The 18554-nt window shown below is 43.1% G+C and overlaps 1 protein-coding gene across 15 annotated transcripts in view; it reads right to left on the reverse strand.

The window, feature by feature from the left end:
* The window catches only part of PHF21A (PHD finger protein 21A), a 163128-nt gene that overhangs the window by 20786 nt on the left and 123788 nt on the right, over nt 1–18554 (reverse strand). For 8 of the 15 annotated variants that reach the window (XM_028517525.2, XM_036029307.1, XM_036029311.1 and 5 more), the window contains 4 exons: nt 14982–15185; nt 8784–9035; nt 7469–7558; nt 3926–4219 (listed from right to left, as the gene is read on the reverse strand). In XM_028517525.2, coding sequence (XP_028373326.1) covers nt 3926–4219; nt 7469–7558; nt 8784–9035; nt 14982–15185 — 840 coding nt within the window. The remainder of the gene's footprint in view (nt 1–3925; nt 4220–7468; nt 7559–8783; nt 9036–14981; nt 15186–18554) is intronic. The other 7 variants (XM_036029312.1, XM_036029305.1, XM_036029315.1 and 4 more) reach the window with 3 other exon arrangements.

The raw sequence follows: 18554 nt of genomic DNA on the forward strand, positions 1-18554 counted from the left end.
TTCCAAATTTACCTTCTGATACTTGGCTACATGAATAATCAAGGTCAGGAACTAGCAAATAAATAAATGTCCAAATAGTTCCATCAATTAAGATTAAATAAATCTGAATTGAAGGCAAAGCAAAATCCACTGTTTGGTCACTTGGATCTGTTTTCCTCACGACAGTATTCAAGTGGAAGACAGGGTCACCAGCTCAGGTTTACTAAGAGGGCAATACTGGGATTTGAGGGTAACATATCAGATAATATTCTCATCTTGAAAGTATTCCTTTTTTTAGAGGATACTGTGTAAGTTCCTATGCAAGACATATGAAGTCTTTCCAGAAAAAGTCCAGCCATTGTTAATATAACAAAAATGGTTTGTACAGCATCCACGTAAGGTGGCAGCCAAGGAGAGTGGACTGGAATGCGCACGCATGAATGACGACGATTTCACTGTACTAGTCAGTGGGGGTGGTAGACGCCATCCAGTGAGCACGTGTACTGTGTGGCTGTCGCATTCAAAATTCCTGAGTGAGCAGAGCAACGAATCTGCATCAAATTTTGCGGTAAGCCTAAACATTCCTCAGCGGAATCTATTCAGATGATTCAGAAGGCCACAGCTAGGGGCAACTGGTGACTGGAAGCTTCATCACAACAACGCACTGGCTCATGACAATGCACCTGCTCATGCATCACCTCTTGAAGAATTTTTCTGGTGCGACATCAAATCACCCAGGTGACTCAGCCCCCCTAAAGCCCAGATTTGGCACCCTGCAACTTCTGGCTTCTTCCAAAACTAAAGTCACCTCTGAAAGGAAAGAGATATCAGACCATAGATGAGATTCAGAAAAATGCGTCAGGGAAGCTGAGAGCAATTGGCAGAACTCTGTGAGGCCAAAGGTGCCTCCTTTGAAGGGGACTGAGGCATCGTTATTCTATATACAACGTTTCTTCTGTCTTGTATCTTCTTCAATAAACATCTGTATTTTTCATATTACATGGCTGGATTCCCTCTGGACAGACCTTGTGTGTGGAAGTATGGGAACGGTGGCAACTTGGCAGTTTGTGCCATAACACCTGGGATTTTTTTCAGCAGCTGAGCCTTCAGGCACACATAGAGGTCTTTGCTGCATAGAAGTGAACACAATCCCTGCGAACTAACTGGGTCAGACACAGTCTGATGGACGTGAAACACTTTATCTCATTCCATCATCAGCAGATGTTTAGTCCCGTGTCCTCGGTGCTAAACAGGGTAAGGACACAAAGGTAGTACTGCAGGGCCTATGGCATAAGTTTGGGTTCACCTGAAGTATATTTCTAGTCTCAAAGCCCTCAATTCTACCACTCATTTTTTTCAGAGTCATGATATAAATGTGGCTTCTAACAAGGGCTAAGTCAAGGGTGGACAGGGAAGCTGATGATCCCTGGCAGAGGAAGAAGTGAGGCCACCATCGTTCTAATGAACACTGTCTTCTCCCTTTCCTGTGCCAAGGTGGGGGTCTTCGACTCTGCACAACCTGCCAGGCTTCCTCCCCTGGGGAAGCGCCTCTCTACGCCAGCTCCAAGCTCTCTGAGGGCAAAGCCTTTGATTTGTCTACCTTTGTGCTGAGACACCACATGTGGCATAGCAGCTGGCAAATGAGCATATTTTTATGAACCAAATGTTTGAACCTAAAGGAACAGCAGAAAGCCGAAAGGAACCCACCTAGCTTGGTCACAGACAGCGTTGGGAGCAGGTTTGGGTAACTCTACGAGCAGGCTCTAAGTGGCACTTCGTGGATACGTTACAGGGTGAGGCAAAAGTAGGTCTGCAGTTGTCCATACGGAAAATAATACAATGATTAGTAAATAATGAAAGAATAAACTGTTTCATGCACTCACAACTGGAAACCTACTTCTGCCCCACCCTGTATTTACACTGCTTCACTCCAGCCCATCTCCGATACTCCTTAAAGGCTACATACGTGATACTGGGAAGTGAACGTGAAGGAGAAAGGATAGTGGAAAAATATGAAGAGAATGTTGAGAATGGAGTCCAGTCTAAAGAGGGTCCTTGCTGGTCCCCTTGCTGATAGCCCTTCCTGAGCCTGGCCAGCTAGCCTGGACAACTGTCCGCCAGGGGGATGGCTCAGCTGAGACAGCAGTGCCTGGGCTCCTCCACGAGGTCAACGAGAAGAGAGACCACAGCATTTATCGCTGGAAAACATTATTTTTAAGAATTCATGGGTACCTTCCTATGATATTAAAATTAAAAGCTCTATCCATGTGTAAGGCCAGGACATAAAAGACATTCAGGCTCTCATAAGAAAAAGAACAAGTTACAAAATAATATATATTGATTTTTTTTTCTGCTTTAGAAATGATGGCATGTACACAGAACATATGTGGAGGAACAGAACCCATACTGTTAATAGCAACTTATGGGTGGGTTAAATTTTGTGGGAATTTTATTCTTTTTGTCCTCATAGATCATGGGGGGATGCGTTTTCTACCATATACATTTCTGTAATGTTCGAATTTTTCTTTTACAGTGAATATGTATTATCTTTGTAATCAGAAAAAAACAAGAAATGTAAAAAGATAAAAATTCTTGTCTACTAAAAATATCAAAAAAATAGGTTGAAGAGAAATAATGCTGAGCGATCCGAGACAGTGTTCTGAAACCACACTCTTTGTCATTCCCAAGGTCCTCAGCGGAACTCTGACAGCCACCCAGAACACGAGGGCAGATGCCCTTTGGACGCACTTCCACCCAAACTCCTCGGCCTGAGCGCTCTACATTCAAACTTTAATACTGAAGTTCTGCTGATAATAAATTTGAAAACTTCTGACCTAAAATATGTGCAAGTAGTTTATTTTTGAATGCTCCCCAAAGCATTTCCTGGGGTCTGGGCAGCTCCCGGGGAACAGAGACGTGCTCTCTCTCGTGGGGTCAGAGCACAAGACCTGGGGGCCCAGCTTGTCAGTCAGTGGAAGGCCGGCTGCACGATGAGCTGCCTGGGTAGAAAGCCAGGTGCCCCGTGCATAAGGTTCCTCTGTTCAGGGAGGCCAAGGCAGCAGAAAGCCTGCTCATTCCCCACCGTCTGGCCGGCCTCCCTGGATCACAGTCAGCCACCCAGAAGCAGAAGATTCAGGATCACCAGACTATTTTCAGATGAATGAGAAGCCTGAGCAATTAGAAGTAGGTCAATGACTTTTTAAAGCAACTCTCTGAAAGAGGATGCTTTTCTGTGCGAAATTCTTCTTTTTCGTTACTGTTTTTCTTTAAATGGAATATATAGTGACTACCTATAAATCCTTTTTTATGTTTTTAGAAGTCTTTCTGTCATAGAATCCTTGAGTATTTTCAGAGATTACTTGTATTTCTCTAGCCTCATGTTTTTAAAGAAACATCTGCTTTTAGAAATATAAATAAAGGCTTCGATATTTGAGCTAAAATGTCAGTATTCTCTAGAATTAAAAGAATGTTTAGAAATTTTAATTTTTTTCATTTGGCTCTTCATTATTTGTAATAACCAGGGAAAATCTTTAAGATGAAATCCCTTTCCTTCTTTTGTTTATTCTTCCCAACTTGCAGAGTTCTGTCCTCATCTGGATTCTTACTGGGCCGAAACAAACGTGGCACTTTCTGTTCACTACCTCGTCTGTGCTTCCTGACTGGGGTAGCAGAACCCCTGGGTGAATTCCTGCTTCGGAACCAGCAGGGGGAGCTCACTCACACAGGACTCTGAATCCATCTACGCATAAGGGGATAATGGAAAAAGCAACCCAACTTTCTTCAGTAAGAATGGCCCTTCTGCATTTTGAATAAACTATCACGCAATGAGCAACAGGTAATTAATAATGGTGCTGAGATAGAGAGCCCCTGAGAAGATGTATCTAGAGACAGCCCAGCCGCAACAGCAGGGCTACTGCTCAGAGCAGGTGCATACTCTTGCCTGTACCTGTTTTTCAAGGCTTGGCTTGCTAAGCTGTACAGTTTGAGGTCCAGCGAGTCTGGTCCCTGGAGTAGCTATCACAATGCTGGTGAGCTGGGCCATGGGGAACGTTTTGGCTATGGTTGCAGTCTGCCCATTGACGACACGGACGGGGTGGATGGAATTCTGGGAGGTAGGGAGGGTCGTGGGGGTAAACTTGGTCAGCATAACAGGCCTCTGGATAAGTTGAGGAGCTGCAAGCATGGGAGGAGGTGCTGGGGCAATAGGAATGTTATTCTGGGCCACAGGCTTGGGTCGAACCTATGGGGAAAGAGAGAACAATTATCGTATTACTTAAAGAAACTTCCTGTAAGTCTAAGTTATTGTCAGATCTTCCACACTATGTATGTGAAATGTTATTTAGTACAAATATTAATACTCACTTTGGTTTTATTGTTTCTATAGATCTTAAGAGATATAATTTTATAAAATACTCATCAGCTCTTAAGCGGGTCCCAACACTACCCTAGAACGCAATTCTTCTGATTCTGGACCGAGCTCCCTCTACCGCATCAGGCCGCCTCTTCCAGGCGCTGGTCGAATCCCCGATGCAGAGCCTCGTCCCACCGTAACTTGTGCCCAGAGTGTGGTGACAGTGCCGCCAATGGCCTTAGTTCACACTTGGAACTTCTTCCCATCCACAGCCTCAGCTCACCCGCGTCTGTGCCCCTAAAACTCCCCATCTCGGGCACTCCTTCTCTCAGTCTGTGGGCTTCCTCTTCCTGTCCCATACTGACTGTAGGCATTTCTCAGGGTTCTGTCCTGGGACCCCTTTTCTCCCCAGTGTCCTCACTCCTGTGGGAGCCCTCACCCACCTCTGGCTTCAGTTACCGTCTGTGCACTGAAGCTTCCACACTCGCAGCTTAGGACCAGGCATTCCCTAAAATTCGGAATCGCATCCGACTGCCTGCTAGACATCTCTACTTGGAAATCTCACAAGAAGTTCAAAATCAACAGGTCTAAACTCTTTGATTTCTTCGTCCAACCCTCTCCTCTTCCTATAATCATCACCTCAGTAAATGGCCTTTCCTTTCCTAAATATGATTCTTGGTGCTTCCTACTCCACTTCTACTCCCTAAGTCCTTCTCGGATATGCCCTGCTCCCGTCCGCACTGCCGCTCCTTCACCCCAGGTTTGGCTTGCTGGAACAATGGCAGAAAACTGTGATTAAAAACATGGGCTCAGCCTTGCCTGAGTTCAAATCCTAATTCTACCACTTATTAGCTGTATAAACTAAGGCAACATACCTGATCTCTTTAAGCCAGTATTTCTCGAACTTTCTAAACTGTGACCCCTCCCGCCTCCCCGTGGGCAAATCCTTCTCCTTGTGCATTAGAGTTTGACCTTCAGTTAACTCTCTAGCTCTGTTCTCCTGGAAACCTGATAAAGGTAACAATGTCAACTATGTTACCAGGCAACATTGCTTATAGTAAAAATGACTCTTTAGTCTCTTTATTGTGAACGGGGAGATTTATAAATACTTGACGGGACACCATACTCTGCGTTTCCCAAGGCGGGGGGTGATTCATAACTGGGTGTGTCCACTGGGGACCTTGAAAGCTATGCCTGTGGATGTGTTGCAGGACAAGGCTTCTGTGAGGCAAAAAGCTTCTATGCCAGAGTGGCTCCCCCACTGTCCTGGTGTCCCTGAACCTGAGCTGTCCCTGGACAGCTGTAGAGACCTCCCTGTGGGCTACTGCGGGGACTCGCTCCCACGCAAGAAAAACGTCTGAGCTGAGCAAAAGTTCTGGTTTCTGCCCTGCATCGTTCTAAGTAGACTAGTGTGAGTCTGACTGTTTGGCTAAACTTAAGGTGACCCCGTGGTGGGTGCTGCAGACACACAGTAGGAAATACATTTCACACTGTCACCAGTACACACACATAGACATATATCTCTATAAAATAAAAACTCCATGAAACAATACTTATGTGCTATGTGTTCTAGTAGTTCCTACTATGTTTTGTTCATTTTATTGTTTAAGAACTCTGCTTACAATTCACTAAATTGATTTCACAGCTGACTAATGAGTCATGACCCACCACTTAAAAAAGAGCAATACCTACTTTCATAGGATTGTTGTGAGAATTAAAATAGATAACCCATGTGAAGCTCCCACACAGCAAGTAGCATGTAGCAAGATTCTCTAAACTGTAGCTATTATTATTGACAATATCTTAACTGTTTTCTAGCCACCCCCAACAGTCTTGACAACCTCTAATCTATTCTCCACACGGGGCAAGAAGAAATTTTCTAAAACGAAAATCTGATCATGCCAAGTACTTGTCTGTAAATGCTTTCATGGCTCCCCCCGTTCCTGGGATGAGGCCCCACCAGCTCTGGCCCTGTGGGCGTCTCCAGCCTCATCAGCTACCCAGCCTGAGTCAGCCACATGGCCCACTGCGCTGAGCCACACCAAATCGTGTCTGGTTCCTCAGGCTTGCATGCATTTCTCCAACCCTGATGTAAGTATATATTTTGCCCTCTACCTGAAGCATTTTTTATTCTTCCCCCAAAACTTTATTAGGCTAACTTTACTAGGATTTTAGGTCTCAGATAGAAGGTCAAGTCTTCAAGGAAATGTCCTGTAATACTCTTTAAAACGAGCACAGGCTACCCTGTCCTTCCCAGAGTGGACAGTGTAATTGCCTGTACATGTGTCTGCAGCTCTCTGAGGGCAGGAAATGGTCTGTCTTGCTAAGCACTAAGCATCCATAGGGCTTAGTGCCTTTTTTGAAACACAAGGTATTTATTGAGAATTTATCTGATAAATGATTAAAATCACATAGGCAGTTTAGAAATCACTTATGGCCACTGACCACAAAATTCCTCTCTCTCCCCTCTTTGCCTGAAACCTGAGGCCTCGGCTAGCAGGCAAATCCGCTCCCCTCAAGATGCAGACTGGGGCAGCGCTGACACTCTGCCAGGGAAGGGCGAACTTGGCCCAACTGCTGGGAGAATGCTCTCAGCAGAATGTGGGCAAGCCGCGCTGCCTGGGCCTACACAGAAGGTTCCCTGTGTAGACCCAAGTCGAAGTCTTCATAAGCAAGCCTCATGTTTAGGTATGAGGCTCGATGCCATCGCTTCTCGGAGCCGAACGGAATGGTTTCTGCTGGATAGTTTGGCTGGTGTTTCCTTCCCTGCTCTCTCTGGCATATAGGACAAAATAGATAAAAAGTGGTATTCATATTCCTTCCCCACTGGCAGGCAGGTTTTGGCTAACTTCTTCCAGTAAGTTAACGTTATAAGGTTGAAAATGGTGTTATCTTAATTTGTTACATTTAGGAAACTGTCCTGTCCTTACGTCCTCCTGCTACTGCCATCGGTCACTGCTAAAAAACCCCGATGATAAAGTAAGCTTCGTCCCGGCACAGGAATCAGCAGCTGGAGCCTTCAGCTAAGCGGGGTCTGAATACAGCTGAGCTGACCAGAGCGCCACAGGCTGCGCAGAAAGGGCCCACGAGGATTTCCGCCCCACTGGGCCCTCACCGGGTGGCCACTGGCTTACCCACCTGGGGAAGAAAGTTCGGACGCGGAGTGAGTCTGGGAGGAGGGATAAACTGTGGTACTTTGATGGGCTGAGGAGGTGTTGCCTGAACCTGCTAAAAAATGAGAAAGATAAATAAACCAGAGACGACAATAAATGTTCAACATCAAAGCTAGACATTCTTAAAGTACTTTCAGCGTCACTGTTCCCTGGATCAGACGACATTTTCTGCAAGCTTTCACTACGGAATCAATCATCTGAATTAACACGCCTTAAGAAACTGCTTCCCTCTCCCACCTGCACTCCTTTCCCCACCAGAGTGAACCAGTCACATTTGTTCCCTCACACACCTGCAGGCTCAGCAACTTGACAATCTCCTCGGACACTCAAGAACTCCTGCACTGATGTATTTTAAAAGTCAAGACTGGATCCAAAGGAAAATCAACCTGCTGCCAGGCCAAATGGGCCCCTTCCTACCATTAGAGCTTAATCTGACAGTGAATGGCTTTATTCCTATAGAGGATTTTCTAACTCTCAGCATCTGGCTGAGTTCTCCGGTTGCTTCTGTAAAGATTCCTGGTTTTTCCTGTTTTTTTAAGTGGTGAAGCTTCACTTCACTGCTCTCTAGTTGTACTCATCACTGGTCATCATTCAACAGCCACCAAGAACTCTGAGCTGCTGTTTTAGAAGCAAATTTTTAAACAAATATTTGGATACCCTTCCCCAAGACTCTGAGAATATCAGTTTCTAAACGGTTTACCCTAAAAATCTCATGAACAATTTTGTTCAAGTACTTCCTCCTTCAAGGGATCTTTTTTTTTTTCTGAAAGACATTGGGCACAGATACTGTTTCTTTGTGAGTTTCCTGAATGTTTCTAAAGTGCCCACTAACTCCGGTTCTTCCTGGGTACAGTCAATTTCAGGGGACAGCGAACTAAAGGGATGCGGCAGGGAGTTTCCCCAAATCAGTAACAGGGCACCAGAGTCTAGGCACTCCAGTTGCCCAGGAAGTGAAGCAGGGCTGTGGAGAGGAGGGAGAGAGACATGACACAGTGCGTATGCCTCTGTGAAGGGCATTTTCCCCCATCAAGTCAAGCCAAACTTTGGCCCCAGATAACACACTGAATGGGCCCTGGTCTTTGGTGTCAGGAACCCTGGACAGTTACTTGAGTAGAAGGTAGAAAGACTATATTCCCTAGTCAGCCCCCAAGGGGAATTTGGTGTGCTAGAGGGACGGAGACTGGAAAACCCAGCAGGAGCATAAAACGGAATAGTCCACAAACGCATATCCTGAACCCTCCTCTCATGTGGGCACACATGAGTAGCAGCTGCTGGCTTACCAGAGTGACTGTGTTTTTTGCCACAATTTGGACAGCCTCTGCCCCAGGCCCAGTGACCTTACTAGACGTCTGCAGGTTGACTGGTGTGTTCTGCACATCAGTGCTGAGCACAGCCTTCTGACTGTTGATGGCGGTCACCATAGCAATGGTAGGTCTCTGGCCCACAACAGAGGCAGGCATGGTCGCAGTTGCTGCTTTCAAGACGAGAGGTAGTGTCTTTGTGGTAATCATAGAAGCTGTAGTTACAGTCTTCTAGGAGACATGGAGAACAGGTATTAGGACACTGAAGTGTGATCCCACTCAACAGTATGCTGCTAACCCCCAGCCGAAAACAAAGCAGTTCATTCTCATCATCAGTCCAGTTTCCCAGTATGACGACATTTCTTCTGTGTACACAGAGCCCATGTCTGACTGCGGGGAAGGACAGTTTCCAGTTTGCCAGAGTTCTCAATCTAGTTCCAAGCTCCCAGTAACAGCTGTGACTAGTATGGGTACAAGGTTTTCAACAACGAATGGGGCAGGTTTTTAAAAAAACGATCACTTTTTAAAAAATATTTTATTTACTTACTTTTTCAGAGATGGGGGAGAAAGAAAGGACGAGAGACAATCGGTTGCCTCTCGCAGGCCCCCAATTGGGGACCTAGCCTGCACCCCATGCATGTGCCCTGACTGGGAATTGAACTGGCAATCTTTTGGTTTGCAGGTTGGTGCTCAATCCACCAGCCAGAGCTGTGGTGGGTTTATAGATACAGAATATGAGTGCACCTATTTCTTCCGGTTTTTCTAATTCTTAACTTGCTTTCAATTACTTTACACTTTGCACAAGTTGCAATACACACTATCTCTATCCTTAACTGCTACAACCTCATCAACAGGAAGAAAGCCATCATATAATTCTGATTATCTGCCTTCTGTGACATGAAGGTGGGAATAAAAGGACAGTATCTTCTCATTCTTTTGAGTGTCACCCTGGAGAAGTAAAGGGAACCTCATATGAGGATTAGTGTAACTGCTGCCTTGGAGGCAGTAAGTCCCAAACTGGATAATAAAACCAACTAGTACAGTAAATACCAAAAAACATACAGTGATACCGAAGGGATAGGAGTCACTCACTACCTATAATCTCGACTCCGGAGAACTGCAGTAGTGATCGAAGAGCCGGTGAAATGTGACAAGGCGGAAACAAACACCTGAGTTTCCAAAGCCTCACGGATCAGAGGATGAACTGAGGTGAGAGGACTTGACTGACGCTTCGTGACAGCTGCTGCAGCTTCGAAGCTGCACCGTCCTGAACTGTTGACTAGAGTAACTGAAGGAGCCGGTCACACGGCATACGCACCTATCTAGTGCTACTCGTCAGTCAGTCAAGATGCAGACATTCCCAGAACATGAAAATCTAGCTGGTCCAACTTGTTGGTTCTGATTTGGATACTAACCCACCTTTTTCTTCTTACTCTGCACTTGCACTGTCTAATTTGGAAGCTGCTAGCCACATACAGCTGTTTAAATTAAGTTCATTAAGACAAAATTAAATTAAAACATCAGTTCATCAGTTACCTAGCCACATTTCAAATGCTGAACAGCCACCTGTGGCCAGCGATGACCGAACTGGACGGCGGAGGTTTCCAACAGTGCACAAAGTCCCGCCGGACAGCACTGCTCCAGACCAGTGAGGAGGATCCCATGCTCTTGGACCCAGATCTGGACAAATTCCCTTTGAATTTCTATTCCGGTGTCCACATGAGCACTTGTGTATTAAGTTGTCTGGTTATAGACAAATCACCTAAATCTCTGTTTCTTCTGCTCTGAGTCACTAACGCAGGAGTCGCTTATTCTCCTTGCCACTGCCTCCTCAAATATGAAATGGGAGTGAAAGCGGAAAACTTCTATTTATTTCAGGGGGTTAGCAGGTCATCTACTCTACATCAGGGATGAAAACCAAATAAAAAGCTAAATGCTATTTATCATGAGAAATGCTACTGTAATATAGCAGCAAGGACTGACTTTACATTACCAACCAGTTATTTGTAGTAAGTGTTTTTAACCCAGGGTGATATCAGCTCTATCTTTAATTTAAAATGCAGTCTAAACTTTGAAGTGGCAAGCAAGCCCCACCAGATGGTATTCACTCCAGGTACTTCCACGGGTTACTGAAGGGAACACTCTAATCAGCAGCACTTAGCGACGTGGGTTTTAAAAACAGTTGTGCGTGTTGAAACTGCTTTGAAAGAGGTTAATATACTTTTGTTTGAAACTTCCTTGGTTCAAGTAAGGTTGTTTTAAATAACCCTAAAAGGATGAAGACAGACCTCAAACTCACCTGAACTATATACTTACCATTAACTGCCAACACTTAAAAAAAAACACAAACCTAACTAGAGGGTTCATATCTTAGCATTTTTACTCTCCTTTATAAACATTCAGTTGTGGTTAATTATACTCCATGTATTTTAGCATCTGTATAACTCTTTGTATACACAGGCACAAGACACGGTATTATATGCACCAAGGAAAACTTTTTGGAGAATATATTTACTATTTATTGACACCAGGTATCGACACAGGTATTATCTGAATCTTTACTCCCGGTCTGGTGCTATTCTATTCTAATTATTAGGAACATAAATCAGTCTTGGAGTGTGGAATTTAGATGACAAAGAGAATCTAGAATTTTGAGATTCAAGCCTAATAAAAACCTCTGAACTGCTCTGGCAGGAGAGAAAAAAGAGGAAAGGTATCCAACAACAAAGAAAAACTTTTTTATGGAAGCTGTCCTTGGCTGGCCCACGCTATCCATGCATGGCTGCCTGCAAGAGGAGAGAGCAGTTTCCCCACAATTTCCTGAAGGGGTTCTTTAATTTTGACAAATCCTAAGCTGCATGAACTAGAAGTTAATACAGAAATACATGGCAAGAAGAACTAACTGCAAAATCCTTTTTGTTATTTTTTAGTTTTTGCTAAGTTATCATTGTTGTATACCTACAAAGCATGAGGTATTGATTGGAAACAACAGACTCCAACGTACAAATCAGAACTTAGAGGGATCATTACTGTGGGTTCTAATTAACAACCACAGCTATTTTAGACTATTTCCTTTGTTTAATTTTGAATGGAAGGTCACTGTTGTACACTCAAACAACTACAAATAGACAGCTTCCTTTTGCCTGTAGGGGTTCATTTTCTGTTTGGTTTTATTAACTGCATGCTTCTTTACATTTGTATTACATTTGTGAAAATAAGTTGAAGGGTATGCCTGCATTCAACTATTCTATTTTTTCATTTACTTCCTGTAGATTGAAAAAATTTCAAAATATAGATACGAGCATGAGTTGATGTTAACTAAGGGACCGGGTCCCCTTGCTTCCCCACCTTGGTGTGTGCTAACCTGACTTGCAATAAAAAAACTTTCTCCTCCCTACCCATGCTGTGATTGCTACTTAACAGTCACTGCTTTCTTAACTTGATATTTAATACATGCCATATGCAACTTCTCCTTTGGTCTTGACCTCATGAACCTTTAGTGACTCCTTATGACTGCCAAAATTTCCAAAAGTTCTGTCATGCACTGGGGGGCTTCCACAAGCTGGCCTCTCCCTAACGTTATGGTTCTATCTCCCTCTCCATCCTTTCCCGAAGTCCATGCTTCAGCCACACCAGTCTCCTCTCTATTACCCGGGCACACACTTACTTTTTGTCTCCATACTTTTGTTCACATTGTTCTCTACACCTGCGATGCTCTTTTCCCCTCTGCTCGTCACTGAAATCTCCTGTGTCTGTCAGGGCGCTGCTCGAATGCCACCTCCTTCATGAAGCACTCTCTGATCCCTCCACTCAAAACGACTGCCCTCTGATATTTCCACAGTTCTTCACTGGTACTTGCATTTCATTCTTCTTTGTTAGCTGTTTACATCTTCCTCTCCTTTTCTAAAGCTTTTAAATTCTTTGAAGACAGAAATTCTGTCTCATTTGTGAATCTATCCTCTATGCTGCCTAGCACAGTGCTTGCATATAATAAAATCTCAGTAACTACAGAATGAATGAAAGTAATTATAGTATACCAGATCCTAGGCAGGGACCATTATTACCTCTTTGTATACCAGCATCTAGCACATAGAGAGTACTCAATAAACAATGCTTGATTGTTTGCTGTAAAAACAAAAACCTAGAGGATCTTTTGGCTTTTAACATTAAGCATCTGTATTGCATAAAACAAAATAATATAAAACAAGCTTAACCAGATCAATCAAATTTATCAGGTGGGCTCCAGGTGGAGAGACGTCACACAACACTGTTCTGGGAACAGGCCTAGGGCCCTCACCGTCGCCACCTCAAAGCAGCGCATAATTCAGATCATACCAGGAAGGGAATAGCTATTGTAAATGTTACTTAAGTATTTTCTCTGATTAGTATGACATGAAATGTTGCTTGAACAGAAAGTTTCCAAGGGATAAGAGAGAAAATTCTTATGTACCAGAAAATAATAATAAAGCCTACCACACTCTTTCCATGTAAATACTTCCTGATCAAACTGTACTTTGGAAAGAGAACAGCCCAGTTCAACCCTGTTTAGAAGTCCAACACAGTAATCTGGTAGACAATCTTTTAGAAGAAGGACAAGTTTTGGTCAGGGGGTTTCAAAAGTCAGTTTGAATACCTAACTTTCAAATAACCTTGGGGTGAAGAGTAGGGTAAACATTTTGTAGGCTGTTCTAACTATCTGATCCCCAAAAAGGAAGTCTTCAATTTTCCCTCTGTGCTGGCATTATACAATGCTGGCATTTCTTTTTCTGGTATTACACAGCAGTGCAGAAGAGCAGCGAATACACAGATTTTTTAGCCAGAACATCTGGGTTCAAGTCTTGGCTCTACTACATATGACCTACATGATTTTAGGTAATTCCTTAATCTCTCTGTGCCTTAGTGTTCTTTTCTTAAAAGAGAGAGAAAATAATAATAATGATAATAACAAGGGCAACATCTTCCTTATTAGGGATGGGGTGAGGATTATGCACATTACACATGTAAAGCACTTAGGAGAGTACCAGTCTACAGGAGCCTCTGTGAGATGTTACCTGTCTTTGGTGTTTTTATAAGGAATGCATTCTTCACTTGCAAAATGTTGTTTATGAACCAGCCCAAGGTCCACAAACAGTAAGGAAACAAGTAAATGATAACTTTCCCTTTACCTATGAAGATACAGTGAAGACTTGGTGTTGGTGGGTCAGAGATATCCACACTTAGGTTTCAAAAGATTTGAGAGCTTCAATCATGTGCAACAATGAGTGTATTAAGCCTTTACGTGTATTTTTCTGGGGAGGGGATCCAGAGCCATCAAGAGAGTCTTAAAGGGGTCTGTGACCTCCAAGGATCAACAACCACTGCTCAACTGTCACATTTTAAAAGCTGTGCCCACATTACATCTAAGCGTGTGGAGGTCAAGCTTGAGTAATTTTCTTAACTGAAGGCCATTCCCAAATATGTCCTCTTTGTGTGTCTGGACTGCCTCACTACCCTCGCACTCTAGGCAGTTCAAACGTCCCCTGCAGTAAAATCCTTTGCGCAGCTACACCAAGTTAGAATGTTATCAAGCTTCCGCTCCCTAGTGCTAGTTCTGACCCGCAGCTTCCATTCCAGATCTCCTTCAGTGTGCTAGAGGGGGTTCATGTTCTCATGAGTACGGACTTAGAAATGAATACTGTGTTTCTATGAATAATGGAAATATATCACCCTTCTAACTGCCTCTTTCTACCTGGTCCCCCTGGACCCTGTAATATCTCCATGCTTAACTGCTAAGAATTCCAGAAAAACAATTTCAGAAGAGATAAAGTTACATGGACTTTTAGAACAAGCTCAAGTAAATATTTCAAGAAATTCAAAATAAGACTTTACTTCTGTTCTTATACAGAGACGCAATTTTCTTTTGTCACTGACTACCTTTCCCTCCTTTTTGAACAGATGGTAAATCATTTCATTTCTGCTCCTCAGTAATGTTATTTTCTTTTACAAATGAATTTCAAGGGATTCTTAGCCTAGATATGATATGATACGATATGATATAATTAATATAAAAAAGTAACCAAAACAACTTTTGCTTAGAGCTAGTTAAGCTTAATATAGTCTGGAACAAGACCCAGTTCACATGACCAGTAACACACTGATCTACAACACGGAGCCCGCAGAGCCCCACCCACACGTTACCTGGGACGCGGTCAGACTGGGAGAGGGTGCAGCCGACTGGGCGTGGTGGTGGTGGTACTGCTGCTGCTGCTGTAGCTGCTGTAGTGGTTGCTGCTGTGCTGTTTGTAGTTTGTTTTCAGATTGTGGCAATGGCTGTATTTGGAACTTGTCTGGTTGTTCTTGCTTTACCATCAGGTTCTTCCGTAGCTGTTCAACTACTCGTTTCTATCAAATGAGAACAAAGAAGTAAAAATGATCAGAATACTGTCTTACCAGCTGCAGAGAAATATGCAGCAATTACATGCCTCTGACATCTTTAATCTAAAACTTGTTACAACTAAAACTAACAGATATGACAAATAAGGAGAAACCCACGGCATAAGAAACATTTTTATACATAAAGAGAAACTGAGGCACGCACACGAGGAAAGTTAATGGAGGTCACATAGCAGAGCTCAGATTTCTTGACTATGATTGGCTGGGTATGCCAGGCTGGAAGGGCAGGACAATAGAGCGCAACAGTGAAGATGCGACCCTGGAAACGTAATGCCCAAAGTCAAACTTCAGTTGTGCTACTTACCAGTTATAGGACATTGGTCAAGTTGCTGAACCTGTCTATGGCTATATTTCCTGTCCTGTAAAATGAGGCAACTAACAATATCCTTAGGGCTCTTACAAGTACCAAACCAGCTGCTATATGTAAAGTACTCAGAACTGTTACTGACACGTTGTCCGTCGTTGTCTTCTTGCATCTGACAGCGTGGATACCAGCCATACTAATTTTTGTTAATTGAAAAGTATCTTGTATCTATCCCAGATTCAAACATTAAATAGAATTTTAAACAAAGAACACTGGATCTCATAAACATGCACTATAAACAATATACATTCTATTTATTGATTTTTTTGGGGGGGAGACAGACATTGATTTGTTGTTGTACATGTGAACTGGGTCTTGTTTCAGACTATATTAAGCTTAACTAGCTCTAAGCAAGTGTACAAACTCATTTATGTATTCACTGGTTGATTCTTGTATGTGCCCTGACCAGGGATGGAGCTCTTGCAACCTTGGAGTATCAGGACGATGCTCTAACCAACGGAGTGGCCGGCCAGGGCCTAGACATTCTACCTTACTGAAATGTATAACTCATGAACGGGGCTTCTTCGCTGGGCTAGGGTCTGTAGAAATGCATGCATTGGTTTAGGCGGAGTAGGGATTTAGTTACATGGGATAAAAATGTTAAGGTTTGCTGAATCTTCCAGACCTTGTTCAAATCCAAGAAAATGTATACCTGAATACCTTCATTACTATATATAATTATATTATAACATATAATATAGTAATTATAATACAATTACTAAATATTATATATATAGTAATGGATTATATTACTGCATATAATACATTTCAACACAACGTAAGTTCCATGAGGGAAAGGACTTTTCCTCACAACCACATCTGTGGCTAAGTCAGTGTCCTCATTCTCTTCACATGACATATGAAGTGATGGAACCAAATACCAGCAAAAGGCTCAGACAATATGTGGTAACCATCTGGGGCCAGACTTGGGTTCCGACCCTCTTGCTCTCATAGCTGAAAGAGAGTATAAGCAGCACCCCCTCATACCCCTTTCAAGCGTTTGTTTTTTTCTGATAAAAACAGACTGCCACTTTCTAATACAGGTTATGAATAGAGAAAAGGGAGTGAATAGAGATCTTTAAATAAAGAGTTAAGTGCAATCAGAGAGCCAAGTTGATTTTCAAATTCCTGCTTATGATTCTAACCAACTTCCTAGCACGTATTCTCTAAAGAATCCAAACCTGCAGGCTGCTTGCTTAACATATTTGAATATTAAAATACTTACAAAATGGATTTTTAAAAAGTTTAAGTCAATGTAAAATACATCCTTGAGAGAATTTTTATTAGTTTTATTATTGACTTTTTTTTAGTAATGAAAATATCATGGAAAGGCCAATTTTGGGGGGGGAAAATCTGCTATACTTTATACTTTGCAAGCACTTCTTTCAGTTGTTAAACATTAAGAAGAAAAAAAAAGGATGCAGAGTCCAATGTCTCTACAGAAACCATCTGCAGAATAATAAAAACACAAATTAATAAAAATATCAAATGCTCATAAAAATTAACTTTCACATCTTCAAAATCCTATTTCTCAAGTATAAACGGCAGAGAAATTGAACGGATGTAGTTTAGGAGACGGGAAAGTAATAGTGGGGAACTGTGGATTAATTCTGAGTGTCACAAGTAGATTTTATTGCTTGGTGACTGCCAGACATTTAACAATTAAATAATTATTTAGAGGTGCTTTCAGTCCCCCTCCCAAACAAATTAATCGGCATTAATCAAACATAACAACAAACAAACATGTAACACAATAGTGAGGGAAAGGGACTCCAAAACCTTTATTAAAAAAAAACAAAGCTCAAATCGGAGGAGAAAAACATACAACACAAATGTAACACCTGCCAAAAAATAAACTTTGAACAAAAACAGCACAGGAAATTAAATAATTACTATACCAGGCACAAAAGGAAAGGGTGTTTTTCTCCTCTACAGCCATCCTTAGGAAACACAGTGTTCTCTATGGGCTGCCTAACGGGGGTAACTACAAGCAAGAGACAAAGCCCGGAACCCGCTCCCGGTGCTGTGCGCAACAGAAGGGAACCGCAGGGGAAAGAACAAGAAAGGGATGCAGGCTTGAGTACTCTGCAGCCATATGGCTAGAGCAAGGTGACAACCAATCAGAACCAGAACCAGGAAAGTGGGAGCGGTGAGTCACAATGCACTCACAACTGTTCCTCCCCCAGGGCCTGAACAAAGCCTGTATAACTTGTGAGGGGTGGGAATGGGGCAGAAGGGTTCAAAATGCTTGCACCCTTAAATCAGTCCTTGAGAAGAAGGGGAAAAAAGGGAAAAAAAGAAAGAAGCAAAAGAGAGAGCTGTGTAGATTGGACATGGGTCAGATCATATGAGCGGGTTCAAGTCGTCTCTGAAAGAAGGGTCTGGTGCATTTCAGAGTGCTGCTCAGAGACGCATGGCCCTGCACGCCTTGCTGTGTTTACCAGAAGATTAAAACACTACCAAGCGTGTAGTTGTGCACGTCTGTGATTTTTTTTTTTAAAAATCAAGAGTTGGGAGAAGTACCGATACCTTCTGTAACTTAAATATCACTGCATTTCGAAAACCAACCATTTAGGTCAGGGGAGAGCCCTGGCTGGTGTGGCTCAGTGGATTGAGCACTGGCCCGTGAACTGAAACCTCGCCAGTTCGACTGCCAGTCAGGGCACATGCCTGGGTTGCGGGCCAGGTCCCTGGCTGGGGGTGTGCGAGAGGCAACCAACTGTTTCTCTCTCACATGGATGTGTCTCTCACTCTCTCCCCCTCCCTTACTCTCTCTGAAAATAAGTAAATAAAATCTTTAAAAAAATAAGTGAAGTGAGGGGAGCTCTGCGGTGGAGGGGCTCCTTAGGTGTCCAGAGGCTCTGCACACGTTTTAGGACTGGCTAATGAAGGAGAGTTTCTGAGTGAATTTGTTGGCCTTTCTCAGCCCCTCAGTCCAGTCTTGCTCTAGTTCA

This window comes from Phyllostomus discolor, chromosome 6, assembly GCF_004126475.2.
Source record: "Phyllostomus discolor isolate MPI-MPIP mPhyDis1 chromosome 6, mPhyDis1.pri.v3, whole genome shotgun sequence".
In the NCBI taxonomy this organism is placed as follows: Eukaryota; Metazoa; Chordata; class Mammalia; order Chiroptera; family Phyllostomidae; genus Phyllostomus; species Phyllostomus discolor.